The sequence below is a fragment of the Gastrolobium bilobum genome, unplaced genomic scaffold, assembly GCF_033153095.1.
Source record: "Gastrolobium bilobum isolate Gb01-03AN ecotype WA unplaced genomic scaffold, APGP_CSIRO_Gbil_v1 utg5599, whole genome shotgun sequence".
NCBI classification, from domain to species: domain Eukaryota; kingdom Viridiplantae; phylum Streptophyta; class Magnoliopsida; order Fabales; family Fabaceae; genus Gastrolobium; species Gastrolobium bilobum.
The window spans coordinates 212,403-235,850 of record NW_026897108.1 but is presented as its reverse complement, the minus strand read 5'-3'; the positions used below and the strand labels follow the sequence as shown (position 1 = coordinate 235,850).

At 32.4% G+C, this 23,448-nt stretch overlaps 1 protein-coding gene and 1 pseudogene across 1 annotated transcript; both read right to left on the bottom strand.

Moving 5' to 3' along the window:
- Positions 1 to 2,932: 2,932 nt before the first annotated feature.
- Positions 2,933 to 7,415, bottom strand: LOC133304250 (seed linoleate 9S-lipoxygenase-like). Its single transcript, XM_061504260.1, has 9 exons — positions 7,169 to 7,415; positions 5,853 to 6,142; positions 5,498 to 5,732; positions 4,967 to 5,287; positions 4,754 to 4,839; positions 4,566 to 4,673; positions 4,158 to 4,459; positions 3,802 to 4,065; positions 2,933 to 3,686 (listed from the first exon to the last, which is right to left on the bottom strand). The coding sequence occupies exons 1-9, from the start codon at positions 7,413 to 7,415 to the stop codon at positions 2,933 to 2,935; spliced, it is 2,607 nt and encodes an 868-aa protein (XP_061360244.1).
- Positions 7,416 to 16,337: 8,922 nt separating this feature from the next.
- On the bottom strand, positions 16,338 to 23,059 carry LOC133304246 (seed linoleate 9S-lipoxygenase-2-like; annotated as a pseudogene).
- Positions 23,060 to 23,448: the final 389 nt, after the last annotated feature.

Here is a 23,448-nt window from a genome sequence, read left to right as displayed (position 1 = left end):
ATTCCTTCAGGAAACTCGATCAACTCATATGTTTGATTTTCATGCATGGACTTCATCTCGTCCTGTATTGCTTTCTTTCATTCTTCTTTTTTCTGAGCTCGTCATAGTCTCATCATAACTCTGAGGTTCACCATCTTCAGCAACAACAATTTATTCATCAGGTGAGTACCTAGTTGAAGGTCATCTTACTCAAGTAGAGTGTTTGAGTTGTTCTTCAGGTTGAGGGTTCAACTCATCATGCTCATCTCAGACCTCATTATCTTGGCAGTCATAAGTCCTTTCTTATTCTAAATCTGGAGCCCCTTCTTGCTCATATGGCTGAGGCATTTTCGCCACAACTCCATCATGGGTCCATCTCGGATTGAGTTGGTTTCTTCTTCATTCAAGAGGCTGTCAGTCATAGTTTTCATTGTCAACTTACCATCAGGAGCCGGCTCAAAGCCACCACCAGAGTATCCCAACTTTCTAGTAGCGAGCTCAATAACAACAAAGCCTTCATCTCGTGATCAACCTTCCTCTCGACCTTAGATAGCCGATTCACAATACCTTTGTAAGTGTTGAGGTGCTCAATCATACTTGTTCCATCCTTGTATTCAAGCTTCACAAGTCAGCGTACCAAATGTGCTTTGTTCTTGGGAGTCTTCTTCTAAATCATAGACTCCAACTTCGTCCATAACTTGTACGCATTCATAAACTCGAACACTTGCTCATAGAGGCTTTTGTCAATGTATTTTCTGATCATGACCACCGCCTTTTTGATTCAGGACATCTCATTCCTTCTAGTTCTTTCCTTCTGGTCTCTTCGCATTGAGGATGGGCTCAAACAAGTCTTTGTAATACAGGTGGTCTTCCATCATTAGTCTCCAGTATGTGAAGTTATCCGCGTCAGCTTGAACATGTCTCCACTATGGGCACTAGTAGAGCCATTGGTCTCCATATCGTCTCCTTTAGAACCCGGGCTTTGATACCATTGATGGGACGAACTCGGTCCCACAATCTCGGCTATGAAGCCTTTACGGAAGTCAAACGTCGAGCTCGGAGCTCGGCTATTAGAGAGGTCGGCCTAAACTGACAAGGTCAGCTTACGCGCAACAAAAATAGAAAATTGCGAGAGAGAGAGAGAGAGAGAGTGAACATAAGCAGATTTTAACGTAAGAAAATCTTCTCCAATATGAAGAAGTAAAAATTCACAGAATAATAGTTCAGAATCAAACTTCCACTATGGAAATAATGAATAGAAGATATCAAACCTCACCAATAATGGTGGTACATCAAACCTCATCTACAATGGTAGTTTTCACTCAAACTTTCATTTTTTTTAACTTCAGTTTTTTTTTTCATTTGTGAGTCCCGCAAAACGCTTTCTTTATGTTTTGTGAGTTGATTCCTTATGCTAGAGCAAACCGATAACTCCTTTTTGTTTGATCTTTGTTGTGATTTTTAAATATTTAGTCTTATTTTTCTTCTATTTTTTTATTTTGACACATTTGATTTTTTTATTATTTTTCCTTTTTTTTGGATTACTATTATTGAGTATTTTGACACATTTGATTTTTATTTTGTTTTTTCTTTTAGTCTTTTATTGAGTGTTCTAAGTTTTCATAACATTTAGTCTTATTTTTTTATCACTTTATTTTCTTCCTCTAAAAAGGATAGAATAAATATACTTAGTTAATTTCTACTCGTGTTAAGGGGGGGTGTATGGAATAAATTGACAGGGGACTAAGTGACTAAGAAAAAGCATATCAATGTAAGTAATTCAAAACAATATCACAAGAAGGTTTTTGAATTTTTCTCAAGTTTTTTTTAAAATATTTATTTAATTTATTTTTCAAAAGACTTTTCAAATTGATGCAATCAATCTTGCTGACCACCATACGAGATAAGTCATATACGCCAATAATGCATGACCTAATCTCAACGTGGAAGTCTCATATGTTGATCATGTGATACTCTTTTAACTCGGCACACAGTGGCAGACCCATAATTTTTTATAATAGGGATGAAAGTAAAATTTTAAAATTTTAAGTATTATTAAGACTAATAAAAAACATTAACGTTACGAATATTTTTTGGGAGATGTTAACTATTAGTACTAATAAAAAATTATAATTTAGAAAAGGGCGGAGTACCCGTTGACCATACCAAACTTAATATAACATGGCAGCTTGACAAATTTAAAAGACTTACGGGAAACGTGCAAAACTTATACACTAACATTACATTGGCATAAGTCCTGCATCATTGATGTGGCGGAATCTGTCTCATACGGTGGTCAACGTGTGAGATTGATTGCGTTAATTTAGAAAAAAATTTAAAAAATAAATTGGAACAACTTATTGTGTTTTCCGTACAATTCACTCCAGTTCAAACATAAGTCTCCAACCTTTTCAGCATAATATATGTACGGGATTTTTTTTTCTTCTTTTCAATTTAGTATTTTTGCTGATCGTAATTTTCTATTGAATGAATTTTCTCCACTACCTACCCTGCACATTCATCATGTACAGCCCAAATTATACACTACTACCTTAGAACAAATTAGCATTTGTTTGATTTGAAAGAAATAATTCTCATACTCTTTATAATGGTTCGTTACTGTTGTAAAATATGGAGATTTTAATTTTTTATATTCCTAAGGTGGGATTCTCAGAAAAATAATAAACATAATTGCTTTAACATACCGCTGGAAAACATAACGTGTAATAAATACAAAGTGATAGGGAAAACACTTTATTACATCCAAACCGAGGGCATCCAAATACAGTACTACAAACATAAAGACATTAACTATACATAGACAAGCAACATCTAAGTTTATTAGAAACTACTAAAGATAAAGATAAAGAAACCACACACTCTTTTCACATTGAGATATCATCTATTTTTATTAGAAAGTACAATAGTCATATGAGTAAGCCACACACTCTTTTCATATAGAGATACTATTGGGAATTCCTCTGAAAGTCAACCCTTCATCACTTGTAGGAAGGAGCAAAGTGTAGGGCAGTTTAATTGGCCCCGATCGATTTCTCAGACTTGAATTGTTGTTCCTCCCTATGATCTTTTCCTCAATTTCTGTCAACTTGCTTCCAAACTTTTTGAAGGCTTGCAATGCCCTCGAATCACTTGTCCAATTTGGATTATCCCTCTCCCCAAGGTAGACCTCATCAGAAGCATGCCTTGACAATATCTCAATCACTGAAAGGTCAACAAGAGTTTGGAATTTTGGTGTAATTGTTCTCAAATAAGCCTTTTGAGAATTCTTTGTCATCTCATCATATTCTGGAGTTCCTTTTTCTGGGATCAATCTTCTACTAATAGTTGGACGGTTCAGGATATAACCTCCATAAGGATATTGTCCAAAATTAACAGCTGCATGAAGAGCAGAAGCAATCCATACGATAATAGTGCATGATTGAATAAGTTCTTCAAGAGTCTGCAACTTAGGCCACCATGGCTTATCTTTCAAGTCAGCATGGCCCTTTTCTACAGCTTCCTTCCACCAAACTTGAAGTTCAGAGTCATTTTGAACAGCCACATCTGTGGCATAGTACAAGGAGACATAGTCTTGGACCCATGTCTTAATAGCATCCCATATTTCTAGTCCATCAACAGCATAAGGGTAGTCCTCTATCACAAGGCGAAGACCATGAGGGGAAGAGGGATCCTCAACTGCCAATCCTCTGAATCATTCGAGCAAATTTTTTTTTATTAATAACTGCAAGTCATTCCTAATAACTGAAAATGATAAATTTAATTTTTTATTTTTTTCTAGTGGTGTATATTTATTAATATTACCTCTTGATGAGATCAGCTGGTAATGCTTGGTCAGTAAAAACCCAATTCTTGTAAGCCACCGAAGACATCTCAATAGAATACGGTCCAGGCAAAAATGATTGCTCTATAATTCCACCTGCATTAATCAGGGCATGACGAGCAAGTCCATTGATATTGATGGTGTCACGATAGTGAGGATATAGAAGTTTATAAATAGGGTGAAGCACACTAAGATGCCTGTTTGTTGCTATGACAAATGGCTCCATCACTGCATGAGTATTTAACCTGCGTTCACATGAAAAAATTATTCATAATCATTTCATGTGTGCATACATAAGACTAAACATGTTTATAGATATCACTAGTGGATTTCTTACCAGTGGCTCATTAACTGGTGATAACATGCATCATTTACAATAACATAAGCCTTGGCCAATAGCCAAATAGTACTTTCAACACCAACATTCGCGGGCAAGATTACTTTACTGACGGCACCAAACTTATCACCATCTGGATGTGGCAAACTTAATTCAATGGCCAGAGGCTTTAGAGTTCCATCATCTTTCAAGAACACGATTGTCCTCGTGGCATAAGCCTTTGCATTTTGGTTTATCTTACTCAAATATGGCAAGAATGCGTCATGGTAATCTAATATGAGTAGTCTCTGACCATTAAGTGCCTGTTCCATAAATTTAATTTCAATAACATAGTTTCATAGTTTCCGGCCATAGTAGAAAGTCTTAATATGTTATTTTACAATGAAAAGTATGTATTCACATCATTACCTCATCTACTGTGACCCCATCTAGGTTAGTCTCCAAGTGTTCTTTTGTTATTGTACTAGTTTGATCACCGTAGACACTGGCATCTAGCTTGCTTTGTGGTGGGAACTCCTACCATTGTTAAAGAATAATATAATGAAAGATGACGAATAGTGACACCAAAGTTTAAGAATAAAAATATTTGGACATACTTGAAGAAGGCGAATTACACAAGGATTTACACCAGCAATCATCTCTCTTGCAAATTCATCATCAGTCATCCATTCAGATTTACTAACTGCTCAAAATAATAAAATAATTGACAAAATGGGATTAATTCAGCAAATAAGTGTTGCTGTTGAATTCAAATATGATGCTAATAACTGTCATGTTAAGTAAAGATGGTTCAATTAAGATATATATACCTTTGATTACATGGGGTGGTGGAAACTTGAGGACTTGTTCACCATCAGTGCGGAAGATTTCCTGGAGAACAGGTAAGGGGCTAAATTTGCTGAGTATATTAGTAGGGAGTGTAATTCCACCTTCATAGAGTCCACGCACGTCATCGAAGCTAGCAAACTCATTCGGTGTGAAATTCAAATCAAAAATTAAAGATTGAAACAGAGGTAAAACGTCTTGAGATAAAGATTTTATTCCATATGTAAGGAAATCTGATGACTTCAGATGACCAAAATTTTCATCTCTTGGGATATAAACCTCCCCTGGTTGCTCACTTTTTGGATCTGTCAAGAATCAAATAGTAGTAGATTAAATATCAGCAAATTAGCAAATTGCACAATTTTATAACAAACTAATAAAATTATATATGCTTAGTGGTCAACAAAACATTACCTTACATTTTTTTCTTCCAATTCTTCCGTTGGTTACATTATATATCATCAACAGAAAAATTGGAAGAAAAAAAAATCATAATTAAAAAGTAAAAGTCTAACCTTTTCTGGTTGGATTTCTACCGGTTCTAACCCTACGAGGATAGGGATAGGTGCTAGAGCCTCCAAGGATTGGGCGAGCTGCACCACCATCCGGATTGCCTAAATCATTGTAGACATCATAATCATAGATCCTTTCCCATTCCACGCGCTTCCCTTTTCCATCTCCTCTTAAATTCAGCAACTCTTCTTCTCTATACTTAACTAGTGGAGCTGGTGTTTCACTTGGAAGATATGTCTGCAATATATACAATGATTTTCTCATTTATAGAATGAAAAAAAAAATAAAATGGTTGGGACTAAACATTAGGAGAATAGTATTTAAATTTCATAACTAGTTACTTGGTTAAGAGCTTACATTACTGTCAAAGAAAATGCGATCCTTTTTGTATTTCTTTGAGTTGTAAACCCATGAGTTACAAACAAAGTGAATGGTTCCATGATTTGGTATGTCTTCAAGTGTTACACTGACAAGGAAGAACTCATCACGTTGCAGATAGTTTCTAAAGTAAAATGCTCCTGGTATTCCAAAATCAGCATCCCAATCAAAATAAATATCGAATGCATCCTGCCTATCTCCCAAGGTTGGTAACGTTGGAAGATGTTTATTTACGAAGGTTTCCTTTCCAAGTTTCCCATTTCCATTTCCTACAAAAAAAAAAAAAAATTCCAAATCATGAGTCAAGTGATCGAACAATAATCTTTAAAAAACTGACACTTGCATGCATATTTTTTTTCCACACAATTTATATACTATTGAAGAACAGTTGCTGCTGAAATAAATAAATAAATAAAAAGTACTATTTTCTTGGCAAATTCAGCACAATTATAAATAATATTTCCACAATAGAATCCTATATCATTTGTTGTGTAAAGGTTGTGTGAGTTAGCACGCTGATTTGGACGTGGGAATTTTAAAAGAACTTGAAGATGGAAGCACTAATTCATGAAACATTAATAATAACTAATTTTTTTTAGATATATATAAGAATTAATATTTCTCATATTATAGGATATATATAATTTTATCTCCTACATATATTTCAAAGTGTGTGAGCCCAATTTTTATTTTCTATCTCTTCTTCTAATATGGTTTCACATGTGTGTATAGGAGATAAAATTATCTTCTATCATATAAGAAACACTAATCCCCCATATATATATATTTATATATATATATATATATATATATATATATATATATATATATATATATGATCATTTTACACCAGTGCTAAGTTATACTCTCAATCTTGTCCGCTGATCCCACTTATATCTAAGGGCTCAAATTTTTTAGTAATGTGAGTCATTGGATACAAGTGGATCATGGTCAAGATTGAGTGTAAGACTTCTAACTCTTACACCGGTGTAAGAATATCCTGTCTATATATATATATATATATATATATATATATATATATATAATTTGATGTTTCTAATATTAATTGTAGGAGGTAAAAATATTTCTACACGTACATAAAAGTCTGTGTGTGACCCATGTAAAAACCGCAAGAAGGAGAAAATATGAACCCCGTACACTTTTATGTATGTGTAGAAGATAAAATTTATCTCTTATATAACATAAAAAAACACTAAACCTATATATATATGCGTGTATATATGTGCGTCTGTCTTGCAAATTGAAAGAAAAGAATGCAAAGCGAGAGAACAAACTATCTGTGTTGGTTGCACTGATTAACTGCAGGGAGACACTACGGCTGAAGATGGCAGTAACGTCATCAGCTAAACCACCAGCTAAGCTGCCGGCAGCGTCGAAGAACCCGCCAAGAAAGCCAGAAACACCGGTAGTAGCAGCTGAGGTTATGGCGTTAAAGTCCAACACATTCTTGGCCATTATCACCACAGTCCCTTTGATCTGTTGGCTCTTGCCGAAGCCCAACGTCTTTAACGTAGATGCCATTGATCAACAGTACTATTACTTATGAAAATGTAGGAGAAGCTTGTGGCTTGTGAGGTAGCCAAGTTTGGTATTTATAGCCGAAGAGAAAAGTATACATGTGTTAAAGGTGTGTTACACTCTCCAAGTTCTATATAAGGAATTTTATTTTTTTTGAGGAGTTAACTCCACTTGCAAAACGTTGATATGAAAAAATTATAATCAAAGTTATAATATAATGAAAGGGTTTTATAATTCACATTTAACATGAGAATTCAAATTTTTCTACACACCCTTTGATTTCTGTGTTGACATGGGTCCTACATATAATTTTTTCTAACACATGGGTCACACATGCTTTTTATCTCTACAACATGAGAATTGAATTCTCATTTAACATGAGAAAATCAAACCCCTTGAAAGATTTACTCGGACCTATTATCATATAATATTTAAATAATATAATATTTTTCTTCTACTCTATTTCATTTAATTCTATCTCATTCTATTTTATTATATTCTTTGTTACATATCTTATACACAGCTTGGGAGCCCGCCTTAAAAAACTCTTATATTTTTCTTCCAAGTTAGCTCTTCTTATCAATAATAGTAACGTGTGAAGTGAGTATTACTTGATGGCTAATTAATAAGAATGGAAATATTAGTTAATATCCTTTTTGGTCCTCAGCAAATTTTACGATACCCGATTTAGTCCCTAGCAAATAAAAAGACTCATTGTGGTCCCTAAGAAATTCAAAATGAACCAATTTAGTTGAAATTGTGGTCCCTCACAATGTCAAAAAAGGCCCATATTAGTCCTCAAAAGAACTAAAATGGGTTCATTTTGTATTTCTTAGGGACCACGATGGGCCTTTTTATTTGCTAGGGACTAAAACGGGCATCGTAAAATTTGCTGAGAACCAAAAAGGATATTTACTCTGGTTAATATCTTATGCCATAAACAATTTTATAATTATGCTGCTATTTTTTCTTTTCTTTTTTTAGTATGGATAACACTATTTTGTGTCTTAGCATAAAATATGTTATCTCTTACAACATACATGAGATTAAAGAAACTCTAATAAGAAACTAGTGCTATATGCTAGCTATATGTGTTTGGGTTCTTTTGGACATATCTTGTTTTCACGCGAAGGACCACATTTTAAGTAACATGAATACAAGTAATAAGACCACAATCAAACTGTGATAATTTGTATTTCTTCTAAAAGTTCTGCAGGAACCGCGTAGGACTGTATATGAGGACTACTTGTGCAAAATCTTAAGTATCTTATTCTGCAATTGGATTCAACATTGGTAGTTAGCTCTGTCATAAACTGAATAATTGGCAACTATATTTCTTATTCTGCTATATTTCTTATTCTGCAATTGGATTCAACATAGGTAGTTGGTTCTATCATAAACTGAGTAATTATTGGCAACTACATTTGTATTATCAGATTGCCAGTTCAGAACTTTTCCACAAAAGACAAATGTCTAGTCTTCCCATCTAAATAGAGAATGGTATATTTGATCCTTAGGATTCTCTTTATGTTTCTTGTTCCTCAAGTGGAAATGAAATATAGAAAAGTAGAGATAGGTATATCAATAAAAATTATTTTACTTTATAATATGATAAATAATTCAATTTTTATTTTAGAGCATTCTAAAATTCTATCTTAGTTATATTTTAACACTTTTTTTCAAGAGTTTAATCATATTAATAACAAAATTAAATGTTAAATTATTAAATAATATTACAATATATTGTTAAATGTATGGATAAATCTTTTTAAATTGCTAATGATCGAGTAGAATTAAATATTTTGAAAAATCTAAGTAAAATTTTTTAAACTTAAATTCAAGGCATTACTGTTTCATAAATTTTGAACTACTGAACTAATTTTAAGTTTGGTGTAAAGAAATTAATAAAAGAAACCTCAACCACTCATTTAATAGTGTATGAGATTTTATGGAAATCTTATCTTATATACATTCTACAAATAAATTGAATAACGCTATTTATGCACTACAGGTGAATGCATAATTCTTAATATTTATTCAACCTCCATATATAAAATTACGTGAATAATTGATTATCCTATAAGCACACATAGCGGATGACGCGAGTGTTTAACAATGTAAAATAAAATATGAAACAGACGTGTGAACCGGGTTGGACATATTATCTATTATTCTTTGTTTTCGATTGATCTGTGGCTCAAGGGACCATAGTATAATGGCGTACGAGGAACACGAGGTTTTGGCCTTTTTGGTTTAATATAAACAATTTGCTTAATGTGAAATAATGACAAAAAGATACACGTATTGATCATAGATAATTTGCAGGCCGAGTCGACTCTTCCTTTGTCTACACTCACAAGCCCATCGATTTTTTTTTTCCGATAATTAACTGATTATCTAATTAATTCAATTTAGGGGATTATTTTTTCAAGACCCTTTTTTTAGGGCCTCAAAATTGAAACCACTAATCAATAAAAATAAACTCCTTACCAATTTAATTAATAATTATTGGTTGGCCACTAATTTTCTTATTCATCAACTCTCCTTCTAACTACATTTATTTCTATATGCAAGAAATATTTTGAAATTATTAATGAAGAAATAAAAGAGAACGTCAAATAGTGATAAAAAATAATAATTCAGAACACTACACTAATTGATCAGTTACAATACTTTAAAGTTAATTTGTAAAAAAAAATTAAGAATCTTCTCAATATATTAGCATGACTTAATTAGTAGTGAAAAGAACTATTTCAACCAAAAAAATCTAGATAATTACTTTATATGATTGGTGATTATGGGGTTAGCGTCCACATTTTCTAAAGAAAGATAAAGTGCTCGTTTGGATGAGTTTTTTTTTTTGGTAAACAACGTTTGGATGAGTTTTTATTCCTAAAAAAGTTGCTTTTTTTTAAATAAAAGTCCTTTTGAGAATTTTTAGATGTTTGGATAACAATTTTTAAAAAAAGAAAAATTTAAAATAAAAGTTAAAATGTTTCTTTTTTTTATAGCTAGTAGTTGGTTGCTTTTGAAAAAAGCAGAAATTAAAATATAATATAATTTTTTTTTTTTAGAAAAAAATAATATAAATTTTAAAATATAATTTTAATCTTATCCTATCATAACTATTTTATCTCTTCTTATCCTACTATCATGCTATTTTATCTCTCTTTTGTTGTAATTTTATATATAAAAAGTGCTTTTTTTTATATTCCAAATAACTTTTTTATGTAAAAGTGATTTTCAGATCATACATCCAAACGTAAAATAACTTTATCTTATTAAAAAATTATTTTAAAAAAAAGGAATGTATAAAAAGTTATTTTTTAAAAAACTCATCCAAACGGGCCTAAAGTAGAAGAGTATTAGAAAGATATAACATAAACATGGAAAGCTTAAAATATTTGAAATGTATAACTAAAATGACATGTTTTACAATGTGCGCTTTAATATTTCCTTTTTAAATTCACATTTTTTTATGCATGTCACTATGGATAAAACTCCTACAATTTCATATTGATCTATTTTTTGAATTTAATTATAGATCGACAAAATTATCTCTCTTTCGTAAGCACATTTTTTTTTTGGTGAAAATAAGCATTCCCTATACACAAAACAGTGAGTGTTATTACATATACTTGAAATTTCAACTAAGTTCACTTGAATTTATCTTGTACAACACTTACTTCTGCAAAAGTATTTCTCTTTTATTAAACATGCGTGTTTTAAAACTCTTGATGTCATATATAAATTAATATTTTATTTAAAACAAGAAATATATATCTTATAATTTTGTGAAAGACTGAAAAAAAAATCTAAGTTAAAATGTGTATATTAAAATTCATTGTTAAAATAAAGGAAAAATATTTCTCTAGTGAGCCCAAAACGACATTGTTTTGGGACTATAAGATTAAAAAATTATAATGATAAAGACTAATATAACCCTATAATAAATTAGAATTATAAAAATACCTTAATTTTCATCACAAAATGACGTCATTTTATGTTCACTAGTGATAACTTATTTTCTTTAACTGCTTTACCCTAAAATAAATCATATCTACCCAAAAGTTGCTAGTCTAGTGGTGACCCACTTAGACTACAGAATTTAACATGTTCATAAGGTAGTAAATTCAATTCATGAGAATTACAATTCTTAAGAGGATCAAGAGACTCAACCTAAAACTGAATCAGTTGACCCGCTTCAAACACCAACTGGTATTTTTAAAAAAAAAAAAAAAATCATACCTGCATCTAATGCTACAAAGCCATTGAATTTAAAAAGTTATAAGAATAATTTATACAAACTATTACTATTCCTTGAATGCTTAATCCAGGTGCAACGGAGCTGCAAACCGCCTTTGGCTTTAACGTTAACTATGCCTCAAGGACAAAGGGGGTGAGTATGCGACCCTTTAATGCGTGAAAAGGTTATGAAAATATCTTTTATGTACGATAAGGACATCATGTAGTTAATTTTTATATCAATTAACGCAACGTTTATCTTCGGACGATCTTGAGGATTAAAATCAATGTTATTAAACCGGCTCGGTCATTAACTCGGTCGAGGTACTGGGTCACTGAGTCACTGGTTCACTAGCGGGTCACTAGTTCAACCGCATAACCCAGTAATTATATGTAATCTTATAATTTATATTAAAAAATTATAAACATATTCAAATATCTAAAAAAAATGATACAAATTTCAAATATTTTAATATAAAAAATAATAAACGACATGTTATTATCCAATAAAAGATTAAACAAAAATATAATGATCGTGATACAGGACTTTAGGTTAAGAAAACGACATCTCTAACTATAAATCAAATCAAAAATTTCTGCATAGTGCATAATTGAGATAATATTAGTGTTGTAAGTACATAACTTATGTAAGTCAATAAGCAAAAAAATATTCAAATATGTCCATTATGATTTATTTTTTTTGAAAAAAAAAATTTTAATTTTTTTTTGGGACCGGGCCGGGTCACCGGTTTTCATGAAAACTGGCCAGGTCGCACCGGTTCTGATGCAGAACCGGTCATTTGCTTCAACCGGACCGGTTATATGACCGGTTTACCGGTTCCCGGGTCGACCCGGCCGGGTCGGTCCGGGTTTCATAACACTGATTAAAATAATTAATTCTCTTCAATATTGATTAAAAATCAGAAAATCTAATAATTAGACTGTAAATTACTCATCATTAATTACTAATTAACTAACTAAGTTAAATTTATAAATATATAGCATTACTTTTTCTAGTACTTGATAAGATAATAATGAGTAGGTGGGGGGAAAGTATTGGATTCGATTCCCACCCAATACATCGATAGTGAGGATCAAAGAGCTTTACTTTGACTAAGCCTTACTCAGGATTAGTTTTATAACTGAATCAAAAAATTAAAATTTGTAAGAATACTTAGGGGACCAATTTGTTTCAAAGAGATAATTATAGTTGGTATAAAAAAAAGGATAGATTATTTACTTACTTTTTTTCTGCCTACCTTTACTTACTACTCTCTAATATCGTTAGATCATAATCTTAATTAATATTTATTTTTCTCTCTCCTCTTTAGATTCCGATCTAACGGTGTTGGAGAGTGATAGATAAGGATAGACAGAAAAAAAGTAAGTAGAATAACCTATTTCACAAAAAAATAATGATCACTAAGCCTTATAATAATTAGTTTGGCATAATTTAAAAACGTATGAAATGTTAATCTTACTTATTATGTGATATTTTTGGCAAGAACTCTTTAAATTCGACTTCTATATACGCTTTTTCTTTGAGATTTTAGTATTTTTGTCTTTGATTTGTGATTTATGCTTTGTATGGAAATTTTGTTAGTGTTTGAGATAGTTTTGATATTGTTGATCTTTGTTTCCTTATTTGAATTTTCGTTTTTGTTGTAAGAAAGATGCAAAGGAAGAGGGGGAAAAAGGATAAGTGGAGGGGGGGGGGAAGTGAAGATTTCACACGAGTGTGCTAGCTTCATATATAATCATTTTTTAAAATAATAATTGATCTGGATAAAATATAACAAGCCCACAAAAGGGTTAAAACCAAAGATTAAGGCCCAAACACATAAGGCCCATGAAGTAAGCGATATGTTCATCACGCTTAAAGAATCTAGGGGCGCGATGGCCTCATCGCGCTTAAACCGCCTTAGACATGCCTTAAGAACTAAGGGCATGTTTGGTGCACATGATAGGATAAGGCCTGATAGTATAAGGCTTGATAGTATAAGACCTGATTATATAAGGTCTGATTAAATTTTAATACTATCCAGCGTTTGGCATGATATTGTATAAAATAATGTATTGTATAAGTTAATACTATTCATTGTTTGGTAATGCACTGTATAATACCAGATATGATAAAAATAATTATTCTTGACAAAAATACCCTTTAATAAAGAATTTATATAATTCTTCCAAATATCTCATATGGTGTTAATTTTTATAAAAATCTATTGTATTTCTATAATTTGATAGAAAAAATTTCTACATTCCCACATTTATGATATATATCGAGGAGGGTTGTCTCAAAAATCTCATCCAACAAGCCAGTTTTTTTTCTAATGGCGTAGCCATGGATTGCACGAGCCTCTTGCAGGGATCCCAATTTCACTGTTGTATGCAATAAGCTCACTAATGTTAGTCGATTGGGATGCATTAGTTGCTCTTACATTGAGTAAGAAATCTGGAAGCCCCATAAGCACATGAGCCCCCACAGTGAGCATAGGCAGTATCATGGACGAATAAGCCACAAGATCTTTATTGGTAATTTCATCAAACACCTTATATACATCCTCAATTTTCTCATATTGGGAATATAACTGAATGAGAGAATAACCAACAAAACAATCAGAATTCAAATTAAGCTTTAAGGAATCAACATAGACCCCTCTTCCACATTAGAACCTCTCTAAAGCAACACAACTTTTTAGACAAAACGTAATGGTTGACCCACACAAACCAAATTTCCATTGCTCCAAATAGCGATAGAGAACCTCATCGTAGTGACCGTTCCTAACATACCTTGCAAGTATGGCAAGGATTTCATGTGTTGCTATAGAGAAATTGAACAACATCTATTCTCTTGTGTGTTCCAAATCCTCTCTCTCTTTCTTGTCCCCATCGAGTTGACTCCAAAGCCTGCCACTCCGGCGTGGTTGATGCCACTCCGGCGTGGTTGATGCCACCTCCATTAAAGGGGGAAGGGGAAGAAAGGGGATGAAGAAGGAAAAAGGGTAGAAGGGGAAGCAAGGGATTAACTTAATACATCAATAGCTTATCAGGTCTAGTCCCACCTCCCTAGACCTGATTGACTTATACATCATTTTGATGTATTAAAGAGTCTTGATGTATAAGCTTATACTATACTATGGTCACACCAAACAACTGAAAATGTCATAATGTATAGTATAAGCTTGTACTATCAGGCCTTATACATCACACTAAACAGGCCCTAAGGATGGAGTCCATAGCACAAGAAACCACCGCGTCATAGAACCAATACACGAAAGACAGCTCCAGCTTGCCACCACTCTACCAAGGTAGCTTGACATATAGAGGTAAGGCCAAAAAGGCACCAGCTAAGAACAGATAAGCCTGCAGCCCATGAACAGCCAATCAGAGGACATATCACATATCAAAGGCGGCATCAGATTCACTATATAAACGAAGGGTACATACCCAGGTAGAATAATCTAATTAAGTAAGAATACAACAAAACCTAGCTTTGATACTGACTTGAGCGTCAGAGTGTCTTTGCAGTACCCCCAGTCAGAATCATCGCGCCAAGGGAGAACGTCACTGATCCATCTTACTACCACTATCTCTAGCCCAAGAAACATAGAGCCCCATTGAAAGCCTTAACTATTCAACCGTGTGTGATTAGGTCCAAAACATATTGGACTGCCCATATTGTATTGGACCGATCAATAATATTATTTGTAACATTTTAATTTAATACATGTTAATGTTTCATTTTATTTTATATATATATATATATATATATAGGGATAGGATATTGTGACACACAAATAATGTTACGCACAATGTTACGACCACATATATATATATATATATATATATATATATATATATATAAAACTATGAAATTATATATATAATACTATGAAATTACAAAATTTAAATTTAACTCATGGTTCAGAAAGCTTTGTTAATACAATATATAATATCAGTTCAATTTCTTGATAAACTAAGCCTGTTGAGACAATTATGTCTTATCTCAGCTAATTGGTATTTTATTCGAATGCTCAAATTAAGGGTTAATTTTTCATTGAGCGGCTGACTTCATGTACAAAATGTTGTACCGGCAACATAAATAAATTACAAGGGCATTAATCACATGGAGCATACTATTAATATTGATTATTAGGAAGCTTTCGCTTTCAATTAATTTCTTCGTTTTATATTACATGATGATTAGACCTACATCGTATTCTCTTTTGTTTATAATTTATATCTATCATAAAATAAAGGTAATGATTGAGATATACCCCCCACCAATCTAAATTGGAAAGTTACACCCTGGTATCGTGGGCCTGTAACGTTGGGCCTGTATCCATAAGGTCCAATTTTCAGAGAGAAACAAAACTTCTATAGGTTGGGATTCTCATGAGAATTATAAACATAACTTTTACATATATATTACAGATAAACATGACAGGAACTAAACAGTTTATACAAAACTGATTGCGTTCTTATTATATCTGCAAACCAGAAAGCATACAAATACAATAATTAAACATATAAACTAAAGTGATGGCGCTCTTATTAAACGGTGACCTTTAAAATGCTCATTATTAAATACCCTCCATGCACTAGCTGTTCTGACCGTAAATGATGTATGAAAAACATACATGTAAATTAATATGAATTGCCTTTGTCTTATAATTAGATAGAGATACTGTTAGGAATTCCTCTAAAAGTCAACCCTTCATCACTTGATGGAACAAGCAAAGTGTAAGGAAGCTGAGCTGGCCCAGTTCGATTTCTAAGATTTGAATCATGGTTCCTCTCTTTGATTTTCCCCTCAATTTCTACAAGCTTGTGTCCAAATTTTTTAAAGGCTTCTTGTGCCCTTGGATCGGAGGTCCAGTTTGGATTGTCCCTTTGTCCAAGGTAAACCTCATCAGAAGCATGTCTTGACAAGATCTCAATCACTGAAAGGTCAAGAAGGGTTTGGAACTTGGGTGTAATTGTTCTCAAATAAGCCTTTTGAGGACTCTTCACCATCTCATCATATTCTGGAGTTCCTTTTTCTGGGATCAATCTTCTGCTAAGAGTCGGACGGTTTAGGACAAAACCTCCATAAGGATATTGTCCAAAATTAACAGCTGCATGTAGAGCAGAAGTAATCCATATAATAGTAGTGCATGATTGAATCAGCTCTTCAATAGTCTGCAATTTAGGCCACCATAGCTTATCTTTTAAGTCACCATGACCCTTCTCAACAACTTCTTTCCACCAAGCTTGCAATTCAGAGTCTCTTTGAACAGCTACATTTGTGGCATAGTACAAGGACACATAGTCCTGGACCCATGTCTTAATAGCAGCCCATATCTCTAGGCCATCAACAGCATAAGGGTAGTCCTCTATCACAAGGCGAAGACCATGAGGGGAACATGGATCCTCAACTGCCATTCCTCTGAATCAAGCAAAATACACTTGTTACTAACTACAAAAGTCTCTTCAAATTTATGGCATCGTCAAAGAGAAATTGTATGTGGTTTTACAGTTCCGAAATATAAAAAAATTGTTTTTATTACAGGCACAGTATTTTAAAAATTTATTCCTTCAGTTTTTTTAGATATAAAACCATTCAAGAGTCTCATATAACAAAAAAAATTTTAGTTAGTTTTTGACAAAGATATCATAGCATCTAAGATCCAAAGTAGTTAGGAGTGCAATCTTTGGTGCTTCTCTTCTTATAAATGGAAGTTAAATTTCAGGATAAGGTTATTAAGCATGTATAATTGTATATTGTCCAAGCTTTAATTAAGATAATTGAACTCTTGCATTGGGGAATGTGTTAGATATAATATCATCCATGTAGGTTGTATTCATATAGATTACCTCTTGATAAGATCAACAGGTAATGCTTGGTCAGGAAATACCCAATTTTTGTAAACTGCTGAAGACATCTCCATAGCATATTGTCCGAGCATAAAGATTTGCTCTATAAAGCCATCTGCATTAACTAGTGATTGTCGAGCAAGTGCATTGATATTCATTGTGTCACGATAATGAGGAAGTAGAAGCTTATGAATCGGGTGAAGTACACTGAGATGCCTGTTTGTTGCTATGACGAATGGTTCAATCACAGCATGAGTATTTAACCTGTGACCCCATAAAAAAATTGATAATTAAGAATCACTTCATAAATTAGAGATTAAATTTGTTTGCAATGATCTTAATGACACAATTCATATATACCAGTGGCTTATGAGCTGATGATAACTCGAGTCGTTTACAATTGCTTAAGCCTTGGCCAATAGCCAAAATGTACTATCAACACCTTCATCTGCTGGCAAGATGACTTTACTATTGGCCCCAAAGTGATCTCCATTTGGATGTGGCAAACTTAATTCAATGGCGAGTGGCTTTAAAGTTCCATCTTCTTTCAAGAATAGGATTGTCCTCGTGGCATAAGCCTTTGCTGAAGTTTCGTTTATTCTTCTCAAATACGGCATGAATACATCATGGTGATCTAGTATGAATAATCTCTGACCATTAATTGCCTATTCCACAAATACAATTTTAGCACTTTGTTTCTTGGATTCGAGTCAAAGGAAACACAAAAATTCTTCATATGGCATTTTATTGCTAAGTGAAACACATCTATATAGGGGTGTCAAAACGGGTTGACACGACATGAATACATCAACACTAACACGACACGAATTTTTATTCGTGTCAAAATCTTCAACACTGACACGACACGAATTTTTTGCGGGTTGACACGACACGAATAACACGCAAAATAGGGGTCAAAACGGTAATTGACAAAAAAATTTTAAAAAAATGGATTGAAATTAAAAAAAAATTAAAAAAATAATAATAACAAATTAAAAATAAAATAATTTTTAAAAAATACGGGTCGATACGAACACGACACGAATTTTTTACGTGTCATTTTTTCCAACACGACGCGAAATTTTTTGCGGGTCGACCCGCGTGTCAAAACCTATATTGACACCCCTGCATCTATATATCATTACCTCATTAATTGTGAGCCCTTCTAGGTTAATCTCTAAATGTTCTTTGGTCATTTTACTAGTTTGATCACCATAGACTGTGGCATCTAGCTTGCTTTGTGGTGGGAACTCCTATCATTCATTAAAGAATATTATAAGGAAAGGTGACAAATAATGACTTTTCCTTCATTATGCATTCCATATATAAAACACATGGAAACTAAATTCACCCTTTTAGCTCTTAAACAATAAAAACACTTGAACTTACTGGAAGACGGTGAATCATGCAAGGGTTTACACCAGCAAGCATCTCTCTTGCAAATTCTTCATCAGTCATCCATGCAGATTTACTAACTGCTCCAAATAATAAAGAAGGTGAGATAGTTAGAGTGCATTACTTCATTTAATGCACGAATTTTCAACTGCTTCTAGGTTTTAAATGTGAGGCTAACATGTTGCTAAGTTGTTTAAGCTACATGTTATGAAGCATGTTTATGTATATATATGTATACCTTTAATTAAATCAGGTACTGAAAACTTGAGGACTTTTTCACCATCAGTGCGGAAGATTTCCTTGAGCACTGGTATGGGGCTAATTTTGCTGAGTATATCTGTAGGCAGGTTAATTCCACCTTCACAGAGTCGACGTACTTCATCGAAGCTATCAAACTCATTTGGTGTGAAATTTAAATCAAACACAGATTTCAACGCAGGTAAGACGTTCCGAGATAAAGATTTTATTCCGTATGTAAGAAAATCTGATGACTTCAAGTGACCAAAGTTTTCATCTCTTGGAACGTAAACCTCCCCTGGTTTTTCACTGTTGGGATCTGTAAAAAATCAGATAAATAGTATATTATGTGTCAGCAAGAACTACAAAAAAGCAAAATAATCTTAACCATTGCACAAAACGTTGCCTTATGTGGGTAAAAACATCATTTATTTTTTAAGCCATTATGGTTCCATTCACCCAAATTAGAAATATCTTGATTATCAACATCCATCTTTTATTTAACCACTCCGCATTGAACCTCGATCTTTGCTTTTGCATAATGTCAAAAAGGCTATTCTCCAAATTTGAATCTGTCACCTTTCAATTACAAAAGAATAACTTTACTGCTGTTCCAGGCTCACCTTCTTTACATCCATCTTTTATTATTTCAAATTAAAGATGTGTGTGTATGTTATTTATATATATATATATATATATAAAATCATTTCTGCAGCCGCTTTACGACTTTACGTACAGCAATGACAGATGTATGGTTATGATTCCTCATATTTAATGCTTTTATCTTTTGTATAGTTATGATTCCCCGCATTTAATGCTTTCACGTATATATATGACAAATGTTTGACTGCTACATGTACAGCAGCTGCAGAAATATAAACCTCATATATATATATATATATATATATATATATATATATATATATATATATATATATATATATATATATATATATTTTACACTGATAATTCTACTTATGTCTAACAATGAACTTTTTAATTGGGGGAAACTAACTACATGTAACAATTTTAATTTATTAATTACGAGAGCCTTTGGATATAAATGAACAATGACTAATTTTAAAAGTAAGACTTCTTATTCTTATATCAGTATAAATTTATGAGCCTCTCCCTCTATATATATACACATATAGTACATTAATGTCATTAGGTGTTACCAACAAAAGAATTGGAAAAAAAATTAAATCAACATTTAGAAATAGAAGTGTAACCTTTCTTTGTTGCTTTTCTACCAGTTCTTCCCCTGCGAGGATAGGGACGAGTGATAGATCCTCCAATAACTTGCCGAGCAAACCTTTCACCACTATCTGGTTTGCCCAGATCATTATAAACATCATAATCATAGATCCTGTCCCATTCCTTGCGCTTCCCTGCTCCATTTCCTCTTAAAGTTTGCAATTCTACTTCTCTGTAGGTAACTAGTGGAGCTGGTGTTTCATTTGGAAGATATGTCTGCAATATATTCAATGAACTTTTTCATTTGATGGTATAAAGTTCAAGTACATGCAGAACGAACAACACTACAAATTATGACTAGGTGTATAAAGTTTTGGAAACATTTGAAAAATAGTATTTAAATCTCGTAACATATATACTTGCTAGGTATAAATAGTTTTTACCTTGTTGGCGAAGAAAATTCGATCTTTTTCGTAAACTTTAGAGTTGTAAACCCATGAGTTGCAGTCAAAGTGCATGGTTCCTTGATTTGGAATGTCTTCAAGTGTCAAACTCACAAGGAAGAATTCAATTTGCATATAATTTTTTATATAAAATGCTCCAGGAATTCCCATGTCAGTGTCCCATTCAAAATGAATATCAAATGCTGATTGGCCTGCTCCCAATGTTGGTAACGAGGTAATAATACCTTCCAAAAAGGTTGATTTTCCAACTTTCCCATTTCCATTTGCTACATTTATTATACAAATAAATTCAAAATCAGTCTTGGATTAAAAATGATATTTTGCGTGATCAGCAATAATTGTTAAATAGTGATTTTTTGTATAAAAAGAAAAAAATATATACGGTGAACCCAATAGATAGCTTTGTTGCTAGAAAATTTGAGTTTGATTTCCACCGAAATACATTTTGAGAAGGGGTGAGCAGATTTAAATGTGATTAAGTCTCGATTTAGAATTAGAGCCTGTTTGGATCCTCTTATTTTTAAGCTAGAAGCTACTTATAAGCTAAAGCTAAAAAAAAGAGCTTAAAAAAAGAAGCTAAAAGCTGTTTGGAAATTACATAAAAGTTTTAGCTTAAAAATTACTTAAAAACACATATTTCAAGAAAACTATCTCTCTCTCTATTTTTATCACTCTTCATTTTAAAAAAAAGCACACAATTCAAGAAAAACAAATAAGAGCTTAAAAAAAAGCTCCTCCTAGGAGTTTTTAATTTTCAGCTTTTTTCTTCATTATAAAAAAAAGAGCTTTTCGTTATAAGAGTTTTTCTCAAAACCTGTTTGGCCTAACTTATGCTTATAAGTAGCTTCTAGCTTAAAAAAAAGAGGATCCAAACAGGCACTTAATCTTCTAGTTAACTCAAAGAGCTGAAGCGTAATTAGGATTGGTATATAAAAAAAAAAAATATTAATTTTCCCATTTCTTTTTCTAAATGCTGTACGAATCACTAGCGAAAAATATAATTTTGTAGCTTGGTTAATTTAAAATAGTAATATTCTTCTGAGAAAATTAAATGTAATCACGTAAGCCATTTGAATATTTACTCGACTAGTGAAAAAAAAAATTATATTCGTCCAAATTTATCCGCTTATATCTTATTTCATGTGATAAAAAAATAAACCTTATTTTATTTAATAAAATTACTTTATTTTTAATTTTCTCTGTTATAGATAAATTTTACCAATTTAATTTGTTAAAGTTAGAAATTCCTTCATTTTTCATATCTTCCTTCAATTAAACCCTAATTATATTAACTTTAATCGTCGAACTAAACAAAAATTCAGATTTCAATTCTCATAAAAAAGTAATGAATACTTCTTTTATCCCTTACCCTAACCTTTCTTCTTTTTTTTCTCTTTTCTTTTTAACATGGCGGAGGCTATTTTGACTTTTTAGTGGTTGGCTTCGTAAACGAGCACAAATCATCATCAGGTAGATTAAAATTTAGTAGTTTGACAGGGAAACAATAAGAATTCCCGTAACACATGAACTAGCTAGGAATAATATATACAGTCTCTTGCTAACATGATGGCCTAATATTTAATTTTTTTAATTAAAATTAAATATTATCAAGTAATTTATATGACATATGAAAGTTTTATCCATTTTTTTATTATACAGGAATTCGACATCAGTGGAGAAGAAAGCAGACTTGTTCGCTTACTCTTCTTGCCAAAATGAATAATCAATATTTCTATGAAAAATGTTAACTCGATGCTTTCTAGATTTAAAATATGCAAAAAAAAAAAAAAAAAAGTCGTGAAATATAAGATCAGAGTTTTAAAATACAAATTGAAGTTTTAGAAACTACGAAAAAAACCGCAAGTATAAATGCAACTTTCTCATTTTGTACGGGCAAAGAGTATAAATCTATGAGAACAAACTTTTAAAACTAATTTTAAAGCTAATATATTGATATTATTGTATAGTTGTGGATGAAGGAAAAGGAAAAGGAAAGAAGAGAAGTGAGAGAAAGAACTGACATTCAGCCTTGGTAGCACTAATCAACTGGAGGGACACAGATCGACCCAAGAATGAAGTAAGACCATCAACCGTTGAGCCAATTAGGTTGATTCCTGTGCCAATAAGTCCCCTCACACCACCACTGGTTATGTTGTTGAAGTCAAGCACATTCTTCTTCATTAACACCACCGTCCCCTTCACCTTATTATGGCCTCTTTTGAAGATGCCTTTCACCCCTGAATACATTGTCTCTCTTTTAATATATGCTATACCAACAACATATATATTCTTTTGGCAAATGGGGTATAAGCTTGTGGCTTTTGAGGAAGAGGAAGCCATGTAAGAAGGTATTTATAGACAAAGTAAGTAAGAAATGAGCCAAATGTTGCTTCACAGCTCAAAGGCTTAATTTTCTATGGCATTCTTGACTATTAACATAAGATAATATTGATTATTTGTTCAGATTTGGTTGTTAGACATTATCTTAATTAACAACCTTAATAATTCAATGACAAATGAACTATACTAAATGAGGTTAGTTCAAGTAGTACATGTTTGATTCTGATTAAGTAAGTCTCGAGTTCTCTCGTGGATAACACTTGTGGTTTATCAAAAAAATTAAAATTAAAAAAGAC

Bases quoted from the DNA above. Each gene is read 5' to 3' on its own strand.
- LOC133304250 (XM_061504260.1), bottom strand. From the start codon at position 7,415: ATGGCATCTACGTTAAAGACGTTGGGCTTCGGCAAGAGCCAACAGATC. The intron at 6,143-7,168 runs GTTTGTTCTCTC...TTTTTTTTGTAG, and splicing joins CAGTGCAACCAACACAGATA to GAAATGGAAATGGGAAACTT. The intron at 4,840-4,966 runs GTATATATATCT...TATTTTGAGCAG, and splicing joins ACCACCCCATGTAATCAAAG to TTAGTAAATCTGAATGGATG.